Genomic DNA, 22,764 nt, shown 5'->3' with positions numbered 1-22,764 from the left:
TTTTATCTTCCATGTAGTAGTATGGTCCACGATGTCTTCAACACTTACTACTAACAACACTTTCCTTCAGGCAATTATCAATAGTATTTAGATTAATAAGAAGGAAGACAATATCTGGTGACACCACCACCACGTATCTCTTTATGTCGTCCACAATGTCTGAGTATAGTCAAGATTTGATTGGTTGCCTTGTCTAGTTTTAATCCACTATACTTCCTGTAGTCATCGTCAATGAAAAACTGTAAACCTGCAACAACAAATGAGGAACATTAAAAATTACAACAGCACCTCAACATTCAAAACACATTGTTGCTTTTCTTTCCTTCATTTTTTTGTCAAATTAAAAATGAAGAAGTGACATTGGGTTTCTTCATTCATACTATTGCTACATCATACATGTATATTGCATTCAATGTATGTTGTATGCTAAACAGTACTGAGCCTTGCATTAATTATGTACTCAATCAATTGAGTAATGCAATACATGCCATAATTTGATCACAGTAATACATGTATATACATGTCAGTAACTATCTGATATTACTGCCATAATACTCAGTCTGGCATTTGCATCTAAGTATCAGATGTTGCTGTAATGTTGCCAATGTGTGGAGGACAGATTACTGCCTGATCCAAATTATGGCAATAATACAATTGTGGTAATCCAAGTCTTGGTTTACTAAGGTGGGCATAAACTAAAACAATTGTTCAATATGGTAGATTGCACAAATGGGTAATAGCAGTGGCTCCGCTGTGTGAAAAAATGCCACCCTGCTGTGAGTACAATTAAACCAAAGTCCAAATTGTTCCTAAACCGAGTAAAACCAAGACTTCAATCTTTAGAGTGGTATTTTTATTTTGAGTGTGAGTGGACCTCGGTGACAGTGTTAGATGATGGGATATGTAGATTATTGATTTTTCATCATGATTTTCAATCCATAAAACATAACAGTATGTTGCAGAAATCACAATTTTGACAAACTGTACATATATACTCCTGTTTCTGCTATGAGCATTGTTATAAACCTCATTTGCCCGACAACTACCCTGAATGTTTCTATTTGAAACACTGATGATTTCATGTGTATATTGAGACATGTAATAAATGTTATTACCTTGAGAATCCTTGGTTTGTTGTTTTTTCCATTCTTTACGTTTCTTCATGTTATTCTCACCAACAGTACTTCTTGGTTGTGCCACTATTTTATATTTATATTCCACAACTTTGTTAATTCCATCGACAACATTATTCACTAAATCATAACTCATACGGCCTTTCATGTACCTTTAAAGACAAAACCCACACACACCTAGAAGTCAAAGGTCAAGTTTCATATGGCCTTTCCATGTACCTTAGACTGTCGACAGTCGCTCATGCCTTTTTGTGCTATGTTTTATATAAAACTAAAGTCGTCGCCTCGCTCCGATCCGGAGCAATACTATAAACCATGTACTGATTAGCAACAGCAAGTGCGGGAGGCCTACAGCACTCACAGTTTCCTATCAGTACACGTTAGTATTCAGTGCTACGGAGCGAGGGGAACGACTTTGTTTTAGATGAAACGTAGCAAAAAAGACACAAACGACTGTCGACAGTCTACGTGTACCTTTATTAAAACCCAAACACCTAGAAGTCAAATGTCAAGTTTCACTGAATACTGTAACTCTTCAATATTACAGTACAAGTGTAAACAGTAACCAAATAACAACCATTTACACGTTTGTAATTGAAAACATTGTCCATGGTTGCAACAATCCAATGTGACAGTGAAACATAGTCACTTTGGATGAATGAATTCAAAACAATTGTGACAGAAGCATCCTTCTTCATATCATTACATAAACTTTAAAGAACCCAAGGGCATAGAGTGAAGGATAAACATTAGCCTGTGAAGTCCCTTATACAGTCTGATATATTTTACAGGTAATTATATGCAGTGTATGCTACAGAACACCCAAGGATTAATTGTGAAACTGAGTTGGATATTTATCTATCTGTCTCTCTCCCCCTACCCCCCCTCCCCCCCTCTCTCTCTCTCCTCTCTCTCTCTCTCTCTCTCTCTCTCTCTCTCTCTCTCTCTCTCTCTCTCTCTCTCTCTCTCTCTCTCTCTCTCTCTCTCTCTCTCTCTCTCTCTCTCTCTCTCTCTCTCTCTCTCTCTCTCTCTCTCTCTCTCTCTCTCTCTCTCTCTCTCTCTCCCTTTGTAAACTAAAACAAAGGCACTGTACTACTAGTGGTGTACTTAACGTCAATATACAGTTGGTAAATACATACTTGGGTACCAATTCAAATTCATCCATTGTAAGGTAATCCATCTTGGCAATATAAATAGGTTTTCTTTTGTTTTGTTTGGCAGTAATAACACCTTCCTCTACAGGTCTGTTTTCCAATCTACTCAGTGTTTGACTGCTTTGTAGAATAGCCTTTTGATGTCTGTAATGAAAGGTAGATAACAGTACATACATGTATGTACATCAATTGTTTTCATTTTAACAAATATAATCAACCAATCAATCAATCAATCAATCAATCAACCAATCAATCAAGCTACCTCAAAACAGGAAAAAGCCATGTCTAAAATCTTCAGTGTTGTTACTAAATTAAGTTTTATCACAAGAGGGCTGAGTCAGGTACATTTTAAAAAATATGTGTATACAGTGTTTTATTTAAGGGCGGTAAGTAGGTAAAATCTACCGGGGTTCCCACATCATTTTACCGGGGTTCCCCACCTAAACTATGATACATTGCATGGGAAGCACTACCAGTTTAACCTCTTTCCCCCTTTCTGTTACCGGGGTTCCCAAACCTTAGCAAAAACACTGTGTATATGTAATAATTGTCAATTAGAGACTAGCATGGGAGAATCTTAGTATGCAATGACAGCTGTACTATGACAGCTGTTGTCAGATTTGCATGAAATGAAATACATTTGTATACAGTATAAGACTATAAATGTACTTGTAGGAGGAATAATGTATACAATACCCAGTATGGCTTGCAGTTTGTTTCCCTGGCAACCGACTTGGTAGATGGGTACTCATGTACTCAATATTGGTAGATAGGTCTTTGTATTGCTGCATTAATTCCTACAACATATGGAGACAAAACATTCAATTAAACAAATAATAACAATTTATTTGATACAGAAGGGTTTCTAATGAGACTATTTCTGGTAACTTAAACTTACTTAAAATTAACAGGAACACACATGTACGTTACTTATACTGTAATATCTGGCAATTACAGTATAAACAAAATCTACAAGTTCACTTAGTAATGTTGTTAGAGAGGTTTAGATGCATATATTTTATGTGTGTTCTATACGTGTAGCGTCATAGTTACATGATTCAAAGCCGTCCATGCATTCAGTATCAGACATTGCTATGTCAAAAGGGAGGTCAACATCTACATGTAACTGTGAATATGAGTTTAGCTTTTGTCATTTTTCTTGTATTGAAAACCTGATTTTTTATGTTAAACTAATAAAATTCACAAATGTAACTGTAAACTAATTGTTGGGTTTTTCCTGTGGGTACTTGCATGTAAAATGTCTAAATAACAGACAAAACTTAGGGAGTTGGACAATGTCTCAATGGCCCTGTATTGAATAGTAAGTCAATCTGTTGACAAAGACTGAAGTGTGTAGTCGAAAATTTCAGGTACAATTTTCAAAGATGTGTTTGGAACAAAAGTTAAATTCAATACTACCAAACGTTATTGGAAGTAGAAATGTCTTACCTGGGCTTCCTGTAATTTCTGTTTTTCGTTCCCTATGACTAATTTCATTTGTGAAACTAAGTCTTCAGCAGCAATTAATTCTAAATCAACTGACTGTAGTAGATGTTGACAGTTCACTTCATTCACTGAAAAAATAAAACAAGTGATGAAAGCATATTATAATAATTCAGACATCACACATTTGTCAAATCTAAACTATCTAAATCATCTTCATACTGATTTTTCTCTAAATCAAACTTTGCTATATACAAATTACAATGTAAGATATCATTGTCATAGTTGTGTTTTCAAAACATACATGTATCTACACATATGGCAGGGCTCAAAATTAATGGTAGTTCCATAATGATATCCACAGACTACATGTACATGTATTCTTGATCATGTTGCTAGCTTCCCAAGGATTAGTTTTGTCTGTTTGCGCTGATATTTTCTTATCTTTCTTTCACTGATGAGTTGGGTCTGTAGGGGGGATCATGCTGGCCTCACTATACATGTCCATAAGTTTGACGAGTAGATAAAATTGTAAATTCCCTCGTTGTGCCTTTAAATTGAATCTGTTATGCCAGCCTTCGACGTTGTTGTTTGTTCGTGTTACCTGGTTGTAGACACACCAGGAAGCAGGGGGCCATACTGTGCTTGTTATCCACATCTTCTCTACATATTCTACTAGTACTAGGGGTTGTACTTGATTGTTTACATGTGACTTTAGTTGCTGGAATGTTGGTAGAATATGTTCAGTTGGAATATACAGTAATGCAAATATAAGTTTGATAAAGCGGTAAATTGGATCGGACTGTCTATAAGCTACTGCTAGGCCAAGCTCTTGTACTTTCCGCCAAACTGCCTGTGCCCAATGGAAGTTACAACCACGAATTGTAACACCTGGAAATATCTTCCTTGCTGCTGACCATACTGCAGTTTCAAAATCTACTAGAATTACAAGTTTGCTGGTATCAGGGATGAATTTTTTCACTTCACTAAATACAGCTCTGTAGTCTCTCTTTCTTCTTCTAGACATTAAAAAGAATGATATGGGCACTTGTTTGACTTCATTTCAGTAAGGAAGGTGTGCAAACTAAAAAGTTGACAGAAGGGGTGATTCACTACTTTAAATGTACTGTCCAGATATATGGTGCTGGCTCTACTAAGAATGTCAAGTTGTGTTGGTGTGGCAAACATCAAATGTCTTGTATCATCTATGGTAATGTCCTCCTGCTGGAAATTCTGTGGTATCCAGTTTGAATCTATGTCAAATACTAAATCTTTTGGCTCTTCTGGTCGTTGCTGCTGGCGTTGGTAATTACTACTTCTAATTAGATTGGGTAAGTTTGGTCGAGTCGGAGCTGGAGCCTGAGGGTTGATTTCTGATAACATGACTTCTTCATTGATTGTTGCTGCTGATTTGAAAATGTTTTCCTTGGCTAGTTTTTTGTGTACTTTCTTAGTGATGGCAACTTTGGTTTCAATACCTAGATTTGATGGATGGCTATGACTGAATGACCCTGGATGAATACTTCTCCTTCTCCTTGCTGAGTGACAGTGGCCTTACATGATCTTTGAATGAATGAATGAATGAATGAATGAATGAATGAATGAATGAATGAATGAATGAATGAATGGATATTGAATAAAATGATACTAAATTTAATTTAAACTAAATGCCTAGAATATTTCATGTGTATGCATGCCATGTTGTGCGTCGTAAGAATGTTTAATACTAGTATGTGTTCGATGCTACTTGGCACTTTGGAATGTACACAGTATATCGATATGCTGTAAACTACGTCGCTCGGATACAAATACGCAGTAACAAATGAAAATGTCACATGTACATTATCAATCACATTTATGTATATTATAAGCATTACTAAGTGTAATGTATTGAGTTTTATTTGGTTTTTACACTCATGTTCTGCATGTTCTTACTCTATACCCTATTCTCACTGTATGTACATCATTTTATTCACTATCCATTTATTCAAAGATCACAAGTTGATGTATGGGGATTTCTAAGTTAAATAGAACAATAATGCAGTGAGTATGGTTATGGGATTGACAAGCAGAACTTGAAGAACGAATTACCGCACTCTTCTCTGAAAGGAAGTGTTAAAACCTCCCCTAATTTCCGTGGGGCCACTTTCTCCATTGTACAATGAGACAGTTTAGAAGAGAACGAATGTGTAAACAATTAGCAAGTTATAGGAATTTGTTTCAGCGGTGAAACTCACTGGCAGTGGGTGAGTCACTGAGTGAAAACTGATTAGCAAGATATGGTCACGGGTTAAACCATCGGCATTGAGAATGCCAAGTGTCACATTGGACCACAGGGGGCAGCGAGCATGTAATTGATTGACTGATTGATCGATCTATCGATCGATTGATTTATTGATTGATTTATTATTTGATTGAATGATTGATCGATTGAATGATCAATTTTTGTGGTGCAATATAACTTATTTTGTGTGTGATATTGATCAATTCACTCATTGAGTTTTAAAACTATTTCTTTTTCTTTCCCTGGTTACTTTACTCTCAGCTATATCTCAGACCACTAGCAGTCTGAGGCTGTATGAGTGTATGTAATTCTCTCTTTTCTTTATTGACTAAATAAAGACGCCTTGTCCATTCTTCTCTTCTTATCTAAATTAAAACATTCCTAATCTTATAATTGGCACAAGATCACTTACATTAACAGTTTGCTTTATCTCTCATCTGCTGAGAGATTATCACATTGGACAAACATTCGATCATGCATAAACTAGTAAGAAATAGTATAAGCATGATCGAATGTTTGTCCAGTGTGATAATCTCCCAGCAGATTGGTCAATATCACACCCAAAATAAGTTATATTGCACCACAAAAATTGATCATTCAATCGATCAATCATTCAACCAAATAATAAATCAACCGATCGATCAATTACATGCTCGCTGCCCCCTGTGATTGGACGTGTGAAACACCCTTCCTTTCTGTGGGGCCGGTTTCTCCTTTGTTTTGCGGCGCCGCTTTACCGTTCTCCTAGCGCTTACCAGTCATAACGTCCCCGGGTCAAAACGTCCCCGGGTATGACCAAAACGTCCCCGGGTCAAAACGTCCTCGGGTATGACCAAAATTTAACCAAGAGACTTGACTGTGTAACAGTTTCCGTTCCTTCCCTAAAACACGGTCAAGTATCGATGCCCATATTCCGAACCAGTGTAAGTGTCAATAATTACCGTGAAAGATACAATTTAGTTTTCACCGACATGCCAGTGTATACTACTTTCGTTCATCACGATTAACTATATTTGCATGATGTGCTAAATACATTGATCAATCGCAGCATTCAAGTATTTGAAGCGTCGCCACGCGTGACTTCAAACCTTACCGCCCTCTTCATTTGTGTTGCTAATACGCCGTATTCCGGTTATCGAAGAAGCCCCGAAAAGATAAAAGATATGATTGTTTGGCCACTAGGGGCGCTGTTTTAGAACCGGAAGTGAGGGCCAGAATTGTAGCGCATTGTTGCAAAGCATAGAGTCTATAGGCATCGTAACCACTGACTAAAGATTTTCTGTCATTCCCCGTAACTTTACGCTATAATATTGCATTATCGCCCATCAAATAACGAAATAGCAAATTAACCTCTTGTTCTCCTAATATTTCGCGTAAGTTTGGCTCTGCAAATTCGACGGTGAGGAAAACCCAAAAGTAGCAACATTTTGAAACGGGTAGTACACTGACATCTCACTCACGTTTTCAGTGTGACCTCGTCCATTTGCGTTACCGTTGGAGAAATTGTAGCGATTGCTTCCAGTCAAACATCGGAACGGAAAAAGGTACAAAAACAGAGGAAAGAACCCTCAAAATCACAATATACGCTACAGTTATCGCAGCTTGTATAAAACCAATCTGATTAAAATCCGATGTAGATGTCGGCTAATCGTTCATTGCTATTTTACTTTCGTTATTGTGCCTGAATTGACCTCCGTGGTACATGTTTGATCGCCTCCTCTACCGATCAGGACAAAAACGTAAACATGTACCACGAAGGTCAATTCAGGCAAAATAACGAAGGTAAAATAGCAATGAACGATCAGCCGACATCTACATCGGATTTTAATCAGATCGGTATAAGACATGGTATGATGAGTGAACCACGTAAACGTTACATGGAAGGCCAATTCATTGAAGGGGTGGGCGGTGTGGTACATCAATCACAATAACAATATTTATGATTCGTTGCCGACTTCAATGGTTTTTTTTATACACTGATGGTCCTGAATGAAGAATAGCAAGCTAACCAAAGTGTGATAGTAAAGATGAGTATATCAATACAAATATGTTTATGCCAACTTATAACCAGTACATGAAATGTTTTTTTTCCGGACAAAGTTTTATGATTTCACCCGTGGTGCTACACCACTGTTCTAATAAACAAGAAAGGCCTAAGTATGCGTCGACATCAGTTACAATATAAACATGTGGCTTGGTAATTGTCGACCGAACTCTCAATATTGCAATGACTGTAGCTGGAAGCTGTTCAATCTGATTAAAACCCGATGTAGATGTCGGCTAATCGTTCATTGCAATTTTACCTTCGTTATTTTGCCTGATATTATTTTTCTTGGTACATGTTTACATTTTTTAGCCTGATCGTAGAGGAGGCGATCAGGCAAGCTAAAAAATGTAAACATGTACCAAGAAGGTCAATTCAGGCAAAATAACGAAGGTAAAATAGCAATGAACGATCAGCCAACATCTACATCGGATTTTAATCAGATTGGAAGCTGTTGTCAGATTTGTAATTTTCTAATCGTTCTTTTGTCAAGCAACAGACACCAGTAAGGTAAAGAAATATGTTTATCATGTCTACATCGGGTATATTTCGAAGGTCCTCCGTCCAACTTTCAATGTTTCCGCTGTCGATTAGTTCTATCTTTTGATGCTTGACATCCACTATTCGTCTCCTCTTCCGTTCTCTCAGAAAATTATCATTTTCTAGTGTTTCAAGACCAAGGTTGACAGCATTTCTGGCGATATCTAGTAGATTTAGAAGTAGTAATTTTCCACTCTTTTATGAATGCACGGAGTTCTTTTACGCCCATTTTGTTGACAGCTTCATACATCGCCATACTATTAGATGCCATGACGAAAATTCTGGCCCTCACTTTGTCAGATATGGTGCGCCCTCTCGCGATACTTTCCTGCGAAACAACCGGAAGTTCGATAACCGGAATACGCCGTATTAGCACTTGTGTTAGCCGATCCATGGGAGCCGCATAAACGTATTTTGGGCACCTGAGGTGGGTACGCAGTCACATTACTGTATTGTGATGTAAGAAATAAGGATATAATGTAACACACACACACACACACACTCACACACAAATAGTTTGGGTCGAGGAAAATGGAAAGACGGGGACGTTTTGACCTGGGGACGTTTTGACCCGGGGACGTTTTGACTTATGGAAACCGGGGACGTTTTGACCCGGGGACGTTTTGACTGGATACCCTCCTAGCTCCTGATGATATAGTCTTGCTGCTAGACGTTCAGGCTTTCTTTCGATGCTATAACTATAAGCGAACGAAGTTCGCATGTGAGGGCTTGTTCCATCCTCGATAGCGTTGTTCGGCTGTGTGTCGTATTTTATCGGAAGAACGTCCGAGGGCTAGCTGATAGACTACTGATGATACCACATCCATGATCTATTTAGATAAAATATATATATACATGTAACATCTAGAATATCACACATAAAGAGTTAATGTGAATTAATTACTCACCACAACCACGCAGTTGTATGCATTTTCTGATGCCCTCAACCTTAGCATTGAAATGTTCGCCAAGTTCCATCAATGTTGTTGACTCCATTGCTCACCAATATATTGAGACTGTTTGCGATACGATGTTATGTTTTCAAAAACGACCGCCATTAGCAAGATAACAGCGCCTACAGAGGGCGCGGTGAAACAGGCTCGTATACAAATATATAAAATGTTTATATATAATTTGTAAACAAATACTCAAAATTAAAACATTTTGTATTTTTAATGTGATTAGAAAGTACTAAATATTTAGACTAATTGAACATCAAATCAGTTTTGAAAAAGGTATATGTTGATCTATACATAAATCTTCTATAATATTGTCTTTGTCTGAGGCTAAAATTGTTGAGGGCGCTCTCTATTGAAACTCTGTCTCTATGGTGATGTGACGTAGTAGTAAGCAGACACAATCCCTGTTGCTGCTGTATTTTCGCAGGAAAACTCCTGGACAGACACTTTACTTTGAACGTATGTCCTTTAAAGACGTCAACAGTATTTCCATACCACCTCATCGGATCTAAAACCCTAGGTGCACAACAGGAGACTTGCACCAAGAAGTGCTAGGTCGCATATTTTGGATATATTTTGATCACTTTGGATTTAGAAGAAGTGTGTCTGTTCGTCGCCGCGAGTTTTCGGTCACCAAGCCTACCTTGTACACAATTCACTGCAACGAGTTTGTCAGCTGTCCTGCCCTACCAAATCATATAGACAGACAGCATCATGCTAGCTTACCAAACCAAGCGAAGGACCCGTGAGTACACGGGTCCGACTCCTCATTCGGTTGCTATCGTAAGTTTATTCACTCGTTGTGGGCTATCGACTATCGTTGTGTGTTTGACAAGCAAGACGAGGGTCGTCTATGTATTACTTGTTGGAAATGACAAATGTTTTGATCGCAAGGGCGACGATTCACAGTTATTAAGATACATTCTACCTACACCACCATGTTAAACTTTTGATCAATTTTAAACATTTGATGTTTATTTTGACGCAAATGACATCCAATACCCCTCACTGTTTTTTTGTTTACCTCGAGTTGAGACTGTACATTTGTATTTTCACCTTTCATGTGTCAGACTCAAACACTGTCAGTGACTACAAATTACAATGTATATGTTGAATACTGTATATTTGCAACGCTCTCAAAATGTACCCTTACGTATATAGCTTGAAACGTTATATTTTTTTTATTACAAGTCTGTAGGCATGATGGATGAAGATCACAAGGTTTCATGTTGAGATAGACACCATAAGCATAACACACAGGCGTCACTGGGCTCTGTATTTAGTGTAATGACATAAACAGTAACAGCATACATACTACTACACAAGGTCAATCTGATTAAAATCCGATGTAGATGTCGGCTAATCATTCATTGCTATTTTACCTGGTTATTTTACGTGAATTGACCTTGGTACATGTTTACATTTTTTAGCCCGATCGCCTCCTCTACTATCAGGCTAAAAAGTGTAAACATGTACCAAGAAGGTCAATTCAGGCAAAATAACGAAGGTAAAATAGCAGTGAACGATTAGCCGACATCTACATCAGATTTTAATCAGATTGTACACAACGTATAATCTGTTAAAGTTCAAACAAAATCCATGGTCAGCAGCCAGTGAAAGTTGGTTGAATCATAAAAGTGTAACACATACATGTACTCTTTTCCCATATTACATGTGTACCTAACAATGCATTCAATATGAAACAGTTATCCTGTATCTACCAACTTAAATTATGGTGTCCATCGCAACATGAAACCTAGTGACCAGGCTCACCGATCTTAATAGTTCATTGAATTGCTTTGACTCAGTTGGGGAAAACCACTGTATCTAGTGTTCTTGCAAGTTCTTATGTTTTTTATCCTACTTAATCACAGAGAGCCAAGATGCCAAGCAAATTACCTCCAGATCACCTTATTCTGGAACGTCGAAAACAAGATGACATGAGAGAAGAAGCTGAGGCTTTGGTTAGGTATAATAAAATGTACGACTTGAAAAATGATTGGGAATCCATCACAGACAAAAGAATCCAACAGAATACAGTGAAAAGACGTGTCAAAAATATGTTACAACAAGAAGAGTTTAGTCTGGAAGATAGACGACAAAGGTATGTTCACATTCATATTTATATCAAATGGTGAATTCCACAACATTAAAGGATTAAACAAAGTCAGAATAATTTTGAGAAGATTGTAACACTATTGGTTTACATTTTTTTACAAGATGTGTGAAATAAGTTTGGTACATACTACTACTAGTACATGTACATAATCATCTACTTAATGTACACCACTGTATGATAACAAATGTTAACACCAAACCAATGAGGGATGGCCCTCACTTGACTTCTTGGGATACAAGTGTTTATATACTTAAGAACTATCTAGTATAAATAAAGATTATTTTAATAATATTGTACATACATGTAGCTTTTCACGCTAAAAGAAGTGTGTCATTTACTGTGGGGGAATTCATTTTCAGATATGAATAGCCAGGTTTCAAATCCAATATGTACATGTAAAGTAACTTCCAGTAGAATTTGTAAAACACAGACTACAAGTACATGTACATTGTATGCACAGTAAACTGAGTACAAATCTATGTTCCCCTCGGTTGGCTTTTCTTGAATAAGTTCGATTCAAGAAAAATTCTAAATAGCAAATAATGTATATAAAATAAAATACATTACCTTAAATTGATTTGAAAAAAAATATAAATAATCTGACTTGTAGATCTATCATGTAATAATAAGATGGTGAATATTCTGATGTCAAAGATGTACATGTATATGTATCATATAATATGACATTGTAATTGACAGAACAATGACTCTAGCTGACAGTGAATTGAGTGGACAAATGGTCTTTCTGATTCATATCAGCTTACACTAAAATAATTATGAGGGTATGTAAATGTGACCCACAACCAACAACAACATTTTTCACATAATGAACATGTAAATAACCAATACATGTATGTTTATATCTAAATTTTGATTGTAAATGTGTACGTTTGAATTACAGATTACGTGATCTACTAGCAGCAGAGGAACAACAATATGTACTAGAAATGGAAGACAGGCAAGAAACAGTTATTGAAAGACAAGCCAAAATGAGAGAAAGAGCAAAATTTTTGAAGGAAAAGAGAGAAGCTGAGAGATTACAGATTGTTGCAGAAAAATTGGACCAAAGGTGGAGGTAAGATACAACTAACTTTTACATTATAGATGCATATAACACCAAATTAACAAATACTAACCATATACTCTGTTAGCAGGGATATCTTCACCTTGAGGCTTGACAATGCAATGATAACAGTTTTAGTAATTTATGTCTTCATAGACAACTTTTGTGTGTTTTTTTATCATGTAGTTGAAAAAGATGACATAGGAAAAGACATTCATACAGGTTGTTATATTTTGCATACACTGTATGCAACACTGTCTTTTGAGGCAAAATAGTGTTTTGGAAATACATGATAAAGTTTGATGCAAGTTGCATGTAACAATCAATTGAAGCTTAGTGGCAGTTAGAACTTTGACTTTGAACTAGAAAAACTTACAATAAAATGTCACCTTATTTGACAGGAATGAGTGTGAAGAATTGCGGGCCACACTTTCACGTCGCCACCAAGATGAAGTCTGCACTGAGCGAATGAAACAACTTGAAATCAAGGATGATATGGCAAGACAGAGACAGCGAGAAGAACAGATGTATGCTGATCTATGGGAACAGGACAGAATGGCCAAGGCAGCCAGGGAAGAGAGGGAAGCTAGAGAGATGATGGCAAGGAACCAGGATGTACTGCAAACTTTACAAATGCAGAAAGCAGCATTACAGCAACAGAAGGATGAAGCAAGAAGACTGAAGGAAGAAGAAGCACATCTCTTGGTGAGTATTTAACCATTGTAATGATAGATTTACAAGTTTTTATGAAGACAATAATCAGAAGTGCATCTGGTGGTCACTGTCAAGTATAGAATAATGGTTGTCTTAAAAATCACTTACAGGGTTCATTTGAGACAATTTCACCAACTTACTGATTGGTATTCTTCTTGCCAGCAAAAAGTTATCATGAAGTAGGTGTGCTGGAATTCAGTAAATACATATACATGTATATCAGTATTGAAATCATATCTACATTGATCCAAAGGAATGAAGAATGTGGAGAGATAGTGTCAAATGTACTACATATAATTGAAGACTATCCAAATATTATCAGAGTAATACTACCTGATACAGTGATAGTTATATCCTTATTGCTTGATATTCCCTGCTAAATAAACCATTGAGTGATATCATTGTATTTACATTCTGTCATAAATTATTACAGCGAGAGCAACATAAGTTGCGTAAATTGGAAGAACAACGTGCCTTGGAAGAGAAACGAGCAAGACAAGCTGCAATGAGAGATGAACTAGACAGATCACTCAAACTGAAGATGAAGAAGAGAGCTAAGGAAGTCCAAGAAGAATTAGCTTTGGACATGAAAATATTGGAAAATCTTCTTGAAGAATCTCGTAATGAAGCAATGGAACAAGAACAAAGAAAGGTATTTAGAAAATTCTATTTTGGACAAAATTTCCATTGTAAGATGTACATCATGTACATATATATTTTCTGAATTAATCAATTACCAACAAACCATATCTCTGTAGCCAGATATAGTAAATATGGATCACTATACTATAGACCTTATCTATACATGACGATTGGCAGTATTTGGCTGTTTTGTGAAATTTTTGTCATTCCACATATAACAAAAATAACACTCAATTCTATATTTTTGATCCCAACACGTAGACTAAAATTTCGCCCTGAGGTCGCTATTCACAGAATATCTTCACAGAATATCATCAGCATTTCCCATAACATTTTCAGATCATTTAACAAAAGTAGAGTCTACCCAAATACAAGTTTGTGTAAATCACATATCCAGTGGTTTAATTTGAAATAAAGTACATTGTCAATTAAATAGTCTGAAAGTGTAATCTTATTTTTCCAAAAATACTGTAAGTAGAAGTGTAAGGCTGTTTGAGACAATAACTTATTTTATCTCTGACATTTTTCAGCGTGAATTACGTGAAGAGCAACTCCGCTACCGTGATTATCTGCGTCAACAGTTGGAAGAAGAGAAGCAACGTGAGAAGGAGTTGGAACAGGTTGTTAATGAAGAGGTTGAGAAACAATGGAGAAAGAGATTAGAACAATGGGATAGGGAACGTGAAGCTAGGAAGAGATTAATGCAAGAAGTGTTGGCTGAAAGACAAAAACAGGTCGAGGCAAAATGTAAGTGTCACTCTATCTGTACAAATTCTGTTCATCACAATCAGTGTGGTGTCTCCTGTTTGCTCATTCATGCTTGCAGTTTGACTGATGTGTGAGGGCGCCTCGTCATGGTGTACCTTACAGATTAGCTTGTCATACACCAATAAAATTTTAAAGTTTTGCCAAATAAAAGTACAGTATTACATTTCAAGTATTATCAGATACTTACATGTATGTACTGTAAACCGTATTTTTTTCGCTACTATGAATTTTAGCATTTTGGCAATCATAGGCTAGTTCATCACGAGTATTTGATTGAAAGGCACATTCAATTATAATGGTCAAGATCCAAATCAAAGAGTTGTAGGCAAAAGTAGTGTTTTTGGGACTAGAACCTACTACAAGTTAATAATATGCTTGAACTCTAAACATCACAAAATCAAGAGCTGAAAGCAGAGATTTTGTCCAAATTTTTGGACTAAGTAAAGTGTGCTGCTCTGTGAGTGTGGAAATCACTTGTCAAATTCAGGGCAAGGAAACAACATGTGAAGTTTAGAATCAAACCTGTGAATGTAATGTAGAAGAAGAAGAAAAGAACAAAGAAGGTCAATTTCATAAGACATATGATGATCTCTGAAACTATGCATCTCACACACTTGTATTGAAATGATCATTGATTGTACAATATGGGTAGAAAATGACAACTCTTTGTAGATAATAACAGCATATGAGTAATCATTATACATCATTACCACCAAGGTCATCATATTCTGGTATGAATTTGAAGTTTTTGTCTGTATGAAGTGCTGACTTCAATGACATCAGTACTAAAATGTATTAAAAATGACTAGTTTGTTTATTTTCATTTGTAATGAGTCAACATCATGTCTGAAGTGTTGTCCATGTCTACATATATCCATTTTGTAGTATCACATGTGGTACACACAGTGTAGGCAGTGTGTGTGGTGACATAATTTGAATATTGTACATAACCAGGTGACAGAACATCAACTGCGTACTAATTCATAGATATATAATTTGATTGTTTGTTTGTTTGTTTGTTAACAGTGGAAATGAACAAGTTGAGACAAGCAGAAGCACAGAAAGAGCAAGAAGCAATGTTGGCTTCCATTGAAGAACACAAACGTCTTGAAGCAGAGAGAGAAGCTAAAACTAAGGCACAGAACTTAGAGTATCAGAGTGACTTGATAGGCCAACAAAATCATCGCATCAAGTTGAAAGAAATTGAGAAAGATGAGGAATATAGGGAATACCTGAAAGGACTTGAGGCTGAGGCCCAGTACCAAGCAAAGTTAAAGGAAGCACTAGAAAGACCTGTTATTGATAAAGCACATCCAATGAGAAGTGCTTACATGTCAAGGAAAGGTAGTGCAGGATACTCTTAAAAAGGAAGGACAAACTGACAATCTGAAACATGGTTTTTTTTTGGTAAAAACATTCCTCTAAAACATGGATCAGTTGTCGTAACAACACTGAGTAGAATTTACTTTATTGATGTATTGAAACTGTATCATTTAATTTCTTTGTGTCTTCAATCACATCCAATCCGTCCTGCACTTTGGCATTTTTTTGTCATTTTTAGACCATTTTATTATTATTCATACTACAAGATACAGAATTCAGAACGGTATAAGTTTGAAATAAAATAGAGATATCAGCTCCCCTGTTTCTCAAAACTATTTGTTTGTGTACATTTTCTGTTTACAGAATTCCAGGAATAAATTTTCCATCCTTTGCAGGACGACGTTTTCAGCTATAGTCCCATATCACTTGTAATAAAATGTAATAATGTATATAAAGCTTTTTTGAAATGAAAAAAAAAATAATTTAACAACTGTTTGTAATGCCAAGACAGTGCTATGTTAATACATTGTGACTTAAACTTTATCAGCTCTCAGCCTCTTACTGGTGATATTATACACTTCCATAAATGACAATATTGTCTTGTATATATTAATAATTATGATGATTGTATGAATAAAAATTTGTTTTATACACTCATGGATATATGTGTTGTGGCATTCCTCAAAACAAGTCATTTGTCCAGTGAACTAGCGAAATAGTTGTCTCTAATAAACTTTGTCCTTATAAGCTAAGAAAGTAAGTTTGGATTTAAAAACTCTTGCCTTCGCAATGTCTGATTATTTTGTCTAGAAAATTGAATTGCCATGTTAAGCTTATACATGCTTAAAAAACACCAGAACGTGTAGATGTATATTGTGACGCCGTTTATTTTTTTTCACATGGAATTTCTGGCTTTATACCCGTAATCCCAAGCATGTTAAAAGCTTAGAAAATATATTATAAAAAAATAAAGAAACAAGTATGTAAATGTGACTCATACATATTCATCTTTCTTGGGCCTTTACATCATTTTCGTATTTCACCAGAAGTGTTGCCTCATGCCCATGTTCGAACGAAGGTCGTAATATACGGAAGAGATTAATAATACAACTTATAATAATCTTACTAATACAAAGAATTTCAAACTGATCGTGGATGAATTGCGATTACAGTTCATTTTATATTTCGATAGACAGTTATTTACGCAACCTTAATTAGAAATAACAGCAATATTTGTCATTTTTTTAAGTGCTCAAGACAAGCTAGAGAACATCCCATATGGTATCTTTGGGCGGTTGGGTACAGGGTGGGATAGAGTATTGCGCCCCATACCTACAGTAATTTGATGGTACTTTTATTTCAAGCGTGCTTTTAGGCACAAAAAAAAATAGTGCGTTTCCGATACCCGACCCAAGGCCTAGTGTAAGCCGCCGACCCTAAACATTTTCTACTGCAAAAAGGCTAAAATAATGACACTTTACTTCTATTTTCATGCGCATTTTAAAATCCCATTCCAGAGAGAAACGATGTCTTTTGAGTCTAAAACAGCAATCTCCATATTGTCTTTGTCTACCTCTTAATCACATAATTGTCTTCATTTACTTCTTTTACACCTCATCAACTGTTATCGAAATATTGTGACCAAAAAGTATCTTTAAATGCTAAAATACCGATAACACACATTGTATGCAAGGGTGAGAGATAGATAGATAGATAGATAGATAGATAGATAGATAGATAGATAGATAGATAGATAGATAGATAGATAGATAGATAGATAGATAGATAGATAGATAGATAGATAGATAGAGAGAGAGAGACAGGCAGACAGACAGACAGAGAGCAATCTTAAACACTAATACATTGTTGTTGTTGTTGATGATGATGATGATGATGATGATGATGATGATGATGATGATGAACTCATTCTCGTTTATTTTTTCGATAAATTCAATTAGTAAAATATCATGTATATTTTTATAATGATTGTTTTAATCATTTGTTGTTTCAACGAAAAAAAATGTCTTAGAAAGGACGGCGTTTGTAACAAGGACCTACATAAGATGGAACAGAAATGTATGAGATGGGCATATAATGAATTATACAAATTGAACTACAAATTAATTAAATTTAAGATGTGTAAGGTTATATGTGTGTGTGTGTGTGTGTGTGTGTGTGTGTGTGTGTGTGTGTGTGTGTGTGTGTGTGTGTGTGTGTGTGTGTGTGTGAACAATTATAAGATGGTTAATTTGTCATTCATTTATACTTGTAGAGATTTTTATTTAAAATTGCCAATGTCTTGTGATGTCAACGTTATTTCATATGTCTGAGCTTCGTTCGACCATGTTCAGTAGTTTCATTGCCTCCCTTACAGAAATGTTACAAATGTCCGTATTCATCCAAACAAGAGGTGAAGTCACTCTGGTTTTCTTGGTTTTCAATGCCACATATAGGACTTTCTTAGAAGGAGGAAGAAAACTGAGAGAGAGAGAGAGAGAGAGAGAGAGAGAGAGAGAGAGAGAGAGAGAGAGAGAGAGAGAGAGAGAGAGAGAGAGAGAGAGAGAGAGAGAGAGAGAGAGAGAGAGAGAGAGAGAGAGAGAGAGAGAGAGAGAGAGAGAATACAAAGAAGATTGTAACTAAATGACGAATAGACAGTCGATAAATGTTACGGTCGCAATCAATAAGTTACCCATTATCAAGTTTCCTTTATATTTCCTTGACTTCAATTCTATATTTTGTTCATTATTTATTTCTTGAATGACTGATCTGTTGTCTGTCAATGTGAATGGTCCTAGTATAGGCTGACTTGATAGAGTTGTATTTATAGTTATGTCTCTATTGGTACGTGCTCGTTTGGATCTTCTTGATATGGAGCTGTAAGGAAAATATTACATTGATTAGGGATGTTCATCAATTTTCCAAAAATGAAATTTCAGAGAAACCAGAGAACGTTAACACAGTAATTTTGAAGTTCCCTCTGACAGCTAGCACAAAAAACTAATTGTTGGTAAAGCTTTCTCTGGTAGGCGATTGAATACAGTAATCGGTATGAAGACGTTATTGCTCATGGATATTGAGAGTAAACTAACATTGGCAAAATTCCACCTTAAGTTACACATTTGGTGTAGGATAAGGTTACCTGTCTTGATTTCTATTTCTCTGGATATATTTCTTCTCATAACATTTTAAATCATTTTGTGGGACGTACACTGGTTGGTTTGGAATTTCTTTCATTAGATATTCATCGGCTAATACTTTGTCACTCTCAACCAAATCTTCTCACTGATCCCACGTCATCAACTCGTCTTCCACAACATTTGTCAGTGGAATACACTCTTTTTGAAACGTGCATTCGGCGAAAATGATAGATTTGGTTAGTATCAAACATCACGTGGTTTTCAAACACCTAACATTCTGCATCTAAAAAGTAAACTGTTTCCCTTCTGCTAAAAAATATATTAGTATTCATTTTACCTGTTTTTACTTTCCTTTTCCTTGAACTCCGATGGCATAATAGAACCTTGTGGAATTGTATCTGTTGTGTTTGGTACTAAATTAAACATTTATTTGACAGCCGTATATTTATCACCCTGATCTTCAATTTCAATCATATTGGCCCATTCATCCTATGATCATGGGTTCGGTGTATGTTACCTCGTTACCAATACGTATAGTTATTCAGTTGGCTTGTCATACTGGGGGAATTTGAAGGTAAAGAGAAAACATTATTGTTAAAAGAAAGAGAGGAGGGAAAAGCGTTCAACAACAAATATGACAAGATTTTATTTCATAATTCACAGACAGACAGACAGACAGACAGACAGACAGACAGACAGACAGACAGACAGACAGACAGACAGACAGACTGACTGACTGACTGACTGACTGACTGACTGACTGACTGACTGACTGACTGACTGACTGAAAGAAAGACAGACAGACATGCATGCATGCATGTGTAATGGGAACATTTATGTCCGTATATTTTCATAGTTGTGTACATGTTAGTAGTTAATAAATTAGTTTCAAGTTTGATAATACTACATACCTTATGTCTTGTTTGCATACTTGTATTTCTGATGTATTACGTATATCTTGTGAGTCTTTTAGAAACAAGTCGTCGTTTCTAAACCAAGAACGATCCAATTCTGTGTGAAAATGTATTTATGCAGATGCATTTATTTGTTTGGGGCATGTTGCTCAGCACAAAATATCAGCAGAAATGTCTTTTTTGTAACCAACGTTGACCAGAAATATTGCTCGATAGCAAACTTTCATTGGTAGAATACAATGTATATTCTTTACTGGGACATAATATTTCATTTAAAATTGAAACTTACACCTAAGTAGATGTATGACAGTAACTTACCCAAGAAATTGCCATAACAAGTAAAAGCCATTGTTTGCATAGTGATTAAGAATTCAGGTGAAAATAAACGTATTTAGTGATGTAGAATGAGTACTCAAAGTTTCGTCAAACGAAGTTTGGTATCGAATGTTTCCTGTGTGCGTTGCTACAACAGTTGCGCGCGCATGCTTGTCATGTGTCGCTAGCGAGTTATAGTGTTCCAAAACTTTGCTGTCACAATGGCTGAATGAGTTCGAACGAAGTCCGTAATACGGAGCCTTATAATACAACTCAGCTATTTTTATAATCTTAGTTAATTACAAATACAAAAAATGGCAAAACGTATCTAGGATGAATTACGGCTGTAGTTTATTGAGACAGTGCATCTTGTGATCGTCTAATGTTTTCAAGTTTAATATTTGTCACCTCTACGGACTGAAACCCAAGAATGTTATATTTCGACACAAAAGTAATTTACACAACTATAGAAATGAACGAAAGCGCTAGCCTCTTTGGGACTTCACAGTTCATACTTCCCACTTCACACTTCGAAAGAGTACATATGATTCCAACCTACTTAAATGCCGTTAATTAAGAAGATTGTCTTTTTGCAGATTGGATTCGATACTAATGTAATTTTCACATAACAATAAGACATACCCATGCACAATCTTCTAAACAACCTTAAAAGATATTCTTTACCACAGGTGAATAAACTGCTAATAAATTTACGTAACACTGCATCCTTTTAACACCCGTACAAATATGTGAAGGAGTGAGAAGTGAGGACTGTAGGAGTTAGAACTGTAGGAGTGAGAACTGTAGGAGAGTTTACTACTGTAATAATAATAAGTAAATAGATATCCTAGATATATGTAAAGATTCTATTAGAAACAAATACTGTATTCTAATACGTCATCTCTTTATCGGCCACAAGTATGGTTTGTTTTTAGAGTGTAAAGTTATTCCGTGTAACTTTTGTTTTAAGACGTTGATGTAATCAGGGATGTAGAGACGGGATGACATACAAAATGCTTCATCTATGATATGCTTATTATTCCATTTAGATTCAGCAATTGTCAATGTCGGTTTTTTCTTCCTAGCCACTTTTCCGCAAAAATATTTAAATTGTGAATTTATGTGTCTAAAATATTTCAGTTCCTCATTAAAATCTGGCTCTTGTGTTATTCTTATCAACAGTTGCTTTTTGAAATGGTCGTAGAGGGCGATGTCAGCTTGGCCGAAGTGTGTGTAAAGGTCCTTCGTGTTATCGTTCGTAGAAACTAATTGTTTTCTCACGTTCAACGGGATGAATAAAATATCAATTAAATCCCAACAAAGTATTCGTTTCAATAATAGTAATGATTCATCGAAGTACTCCATGATCATAACGAGTTCAAAATCTTGCTGGATGCCATTAATGAACTCGATAATCGCGGACACGTTGTCATACTGAGAAGGAGGAAATCCTAAGTCAAAGGCCATGAAGTTTCGTATATAAGGCACGCGTTTCTCTTTTTCCCACTTATAGAAGTTGTCTGGACTTTTTAGGAACATTTTCAGAGGATCTATAGTATAGCTTCTTGAATTGTCGATAAGTCTGATCCAATGAAAATAGTTAAACGAAGATTTAAATTGTTGCCAAGGATCTCGTAAAATTGTCACAAATTTGGTATCGACGGGCATCAATTTGGACATCTTAGTTTTGTTGTAGACGGTATGAAGACAGAGTAGATTAAAAGTTGTTTTGCTCGGAGGGAGATAGTCCTTTTGTTGTAGCTGCCAGGGCCATCCTAAACTCCAATTGCCACTCGGTAAAACGATTGACAAGTTATTAATATCTCCATATCGTAGAAAGATCTGTGCCATGGTTTCACTGCCAGTTTTATGTGTCTTCAAGAAAACAACATTTTTCGACTTTGGACATGTAGAGCGATTTGTAAACATAACTTTGTCGTAAACCGTTGATGCTGCTGTTTGATCTCCAGATATAATGCCTCTGATCTGCATAAGGCTATGGTAGAAAAACACACAATATAGAATTCACTATCAATATATTTGAATAATTATTAATTATCATACTCAAATCTAAGTATCAGATAAAATATTGCATTTATCAAATGAATTGTGTAATAAATAAAATGTCACATGACCATTACAATTAATCGAAATTATCGACATCGTGTGTAATTAACTTTTTGTAATTTGAACTGAAAGGTAGCTATTTGAT

At 35.9% G+C, this 22,764-nt stretch overlaps 3 protein-coding genes across 3 annotated transcripts in view; 1 reads left to right on the top strand and 2 right to left on the bottom strand.

Annotated features, from left to right (window-relative positions):
- Window positions 1-9,634, bottom strand: LOC144443429 (SKA complex subunit 1-like). Its single transcript, XM_078132901.1, has 6 exons — window positions 9,507-9,634; window positions 3,737-3,861; window positions 2,984-3,084; window positions 2,273-2,431; window positions 1,116-1,285; window positions 1-247 (listed from the first exon to the last, which is right to left on the bottom strand). The coding sequence occupies exons 1-6, from the start codon at window positions 9,592-9,594 to the stop codon at window positions 93-95; spliced, it is 798 nt and encodes a 265-aa protein (XP_077989027.1). The 5' UTR covers window positions 9,595-9,634; the 3' UTR covers window positions 1-92.
- Window positions 9,635-9,927: 293 nt separating this feature from the next.
- Window positions 9,928-16,812, top strand: LOC144443361 (cilia- and flagella-associated protein 53-like). The gene is made up of 7 exons (XM_078132826.1): window positions 9,928-10,340; window positions 11,432-11,661; window positions 12,578-12,751; window positions 13,141-13,444; window positions 13,887-14,105; window positions 14,626-14,842; window positions 15,890-16,812. Exons 1-7 carry the CDS (start codon window positions 10,272-10,274, stop codon window positions 16,225-16,227), a joined length of 1,551 nt encoding a protein of 516 aa, XP_077988952.1. The 5' UTR covers window positions 9,928-10,271; the 3' UTR covers window positions 16,228-16,812.
- Window positions 16,813-21,449: 4,637 nt separating this feature from the next.
- LOC144443594 (galactosylceramide sulfotransferase-like) overlaps window positions 21,450-22,764 on the bottom strand; it is a 1,889-nt gene continuing 574 nt past the window's right edge. Inside the window, exon 2 of the mRNA XM_078133134.1 lies at window positions 21,450-22,548. Coding sequence (XP_077989260.1) covers window positions 21,450-22,548 — 1,099 coding nt within the window. The remainder of the gene's footprint in view (window positions 22,549-22,764) is intronic.

The sequence above is a fragment of the Glandiceps talaboti genome, chromosome 12 (genome assembly GCF_964340395.1).
Source record: "Glandiceps talaboti chromosome 12, keGlaTala1.1, whole genome shotgun sequence".
Lineage (NCBI taxonomy): Eukaryota > Metazoa > Hemichordata > Enteropneusta > Spengelidae > Glandiceps > Glandiceps talaboti.
Note: the sequence above shows the minus strand (reverse complement) of the source record. Positions and strands in the feature narration are given on the sequence as shown.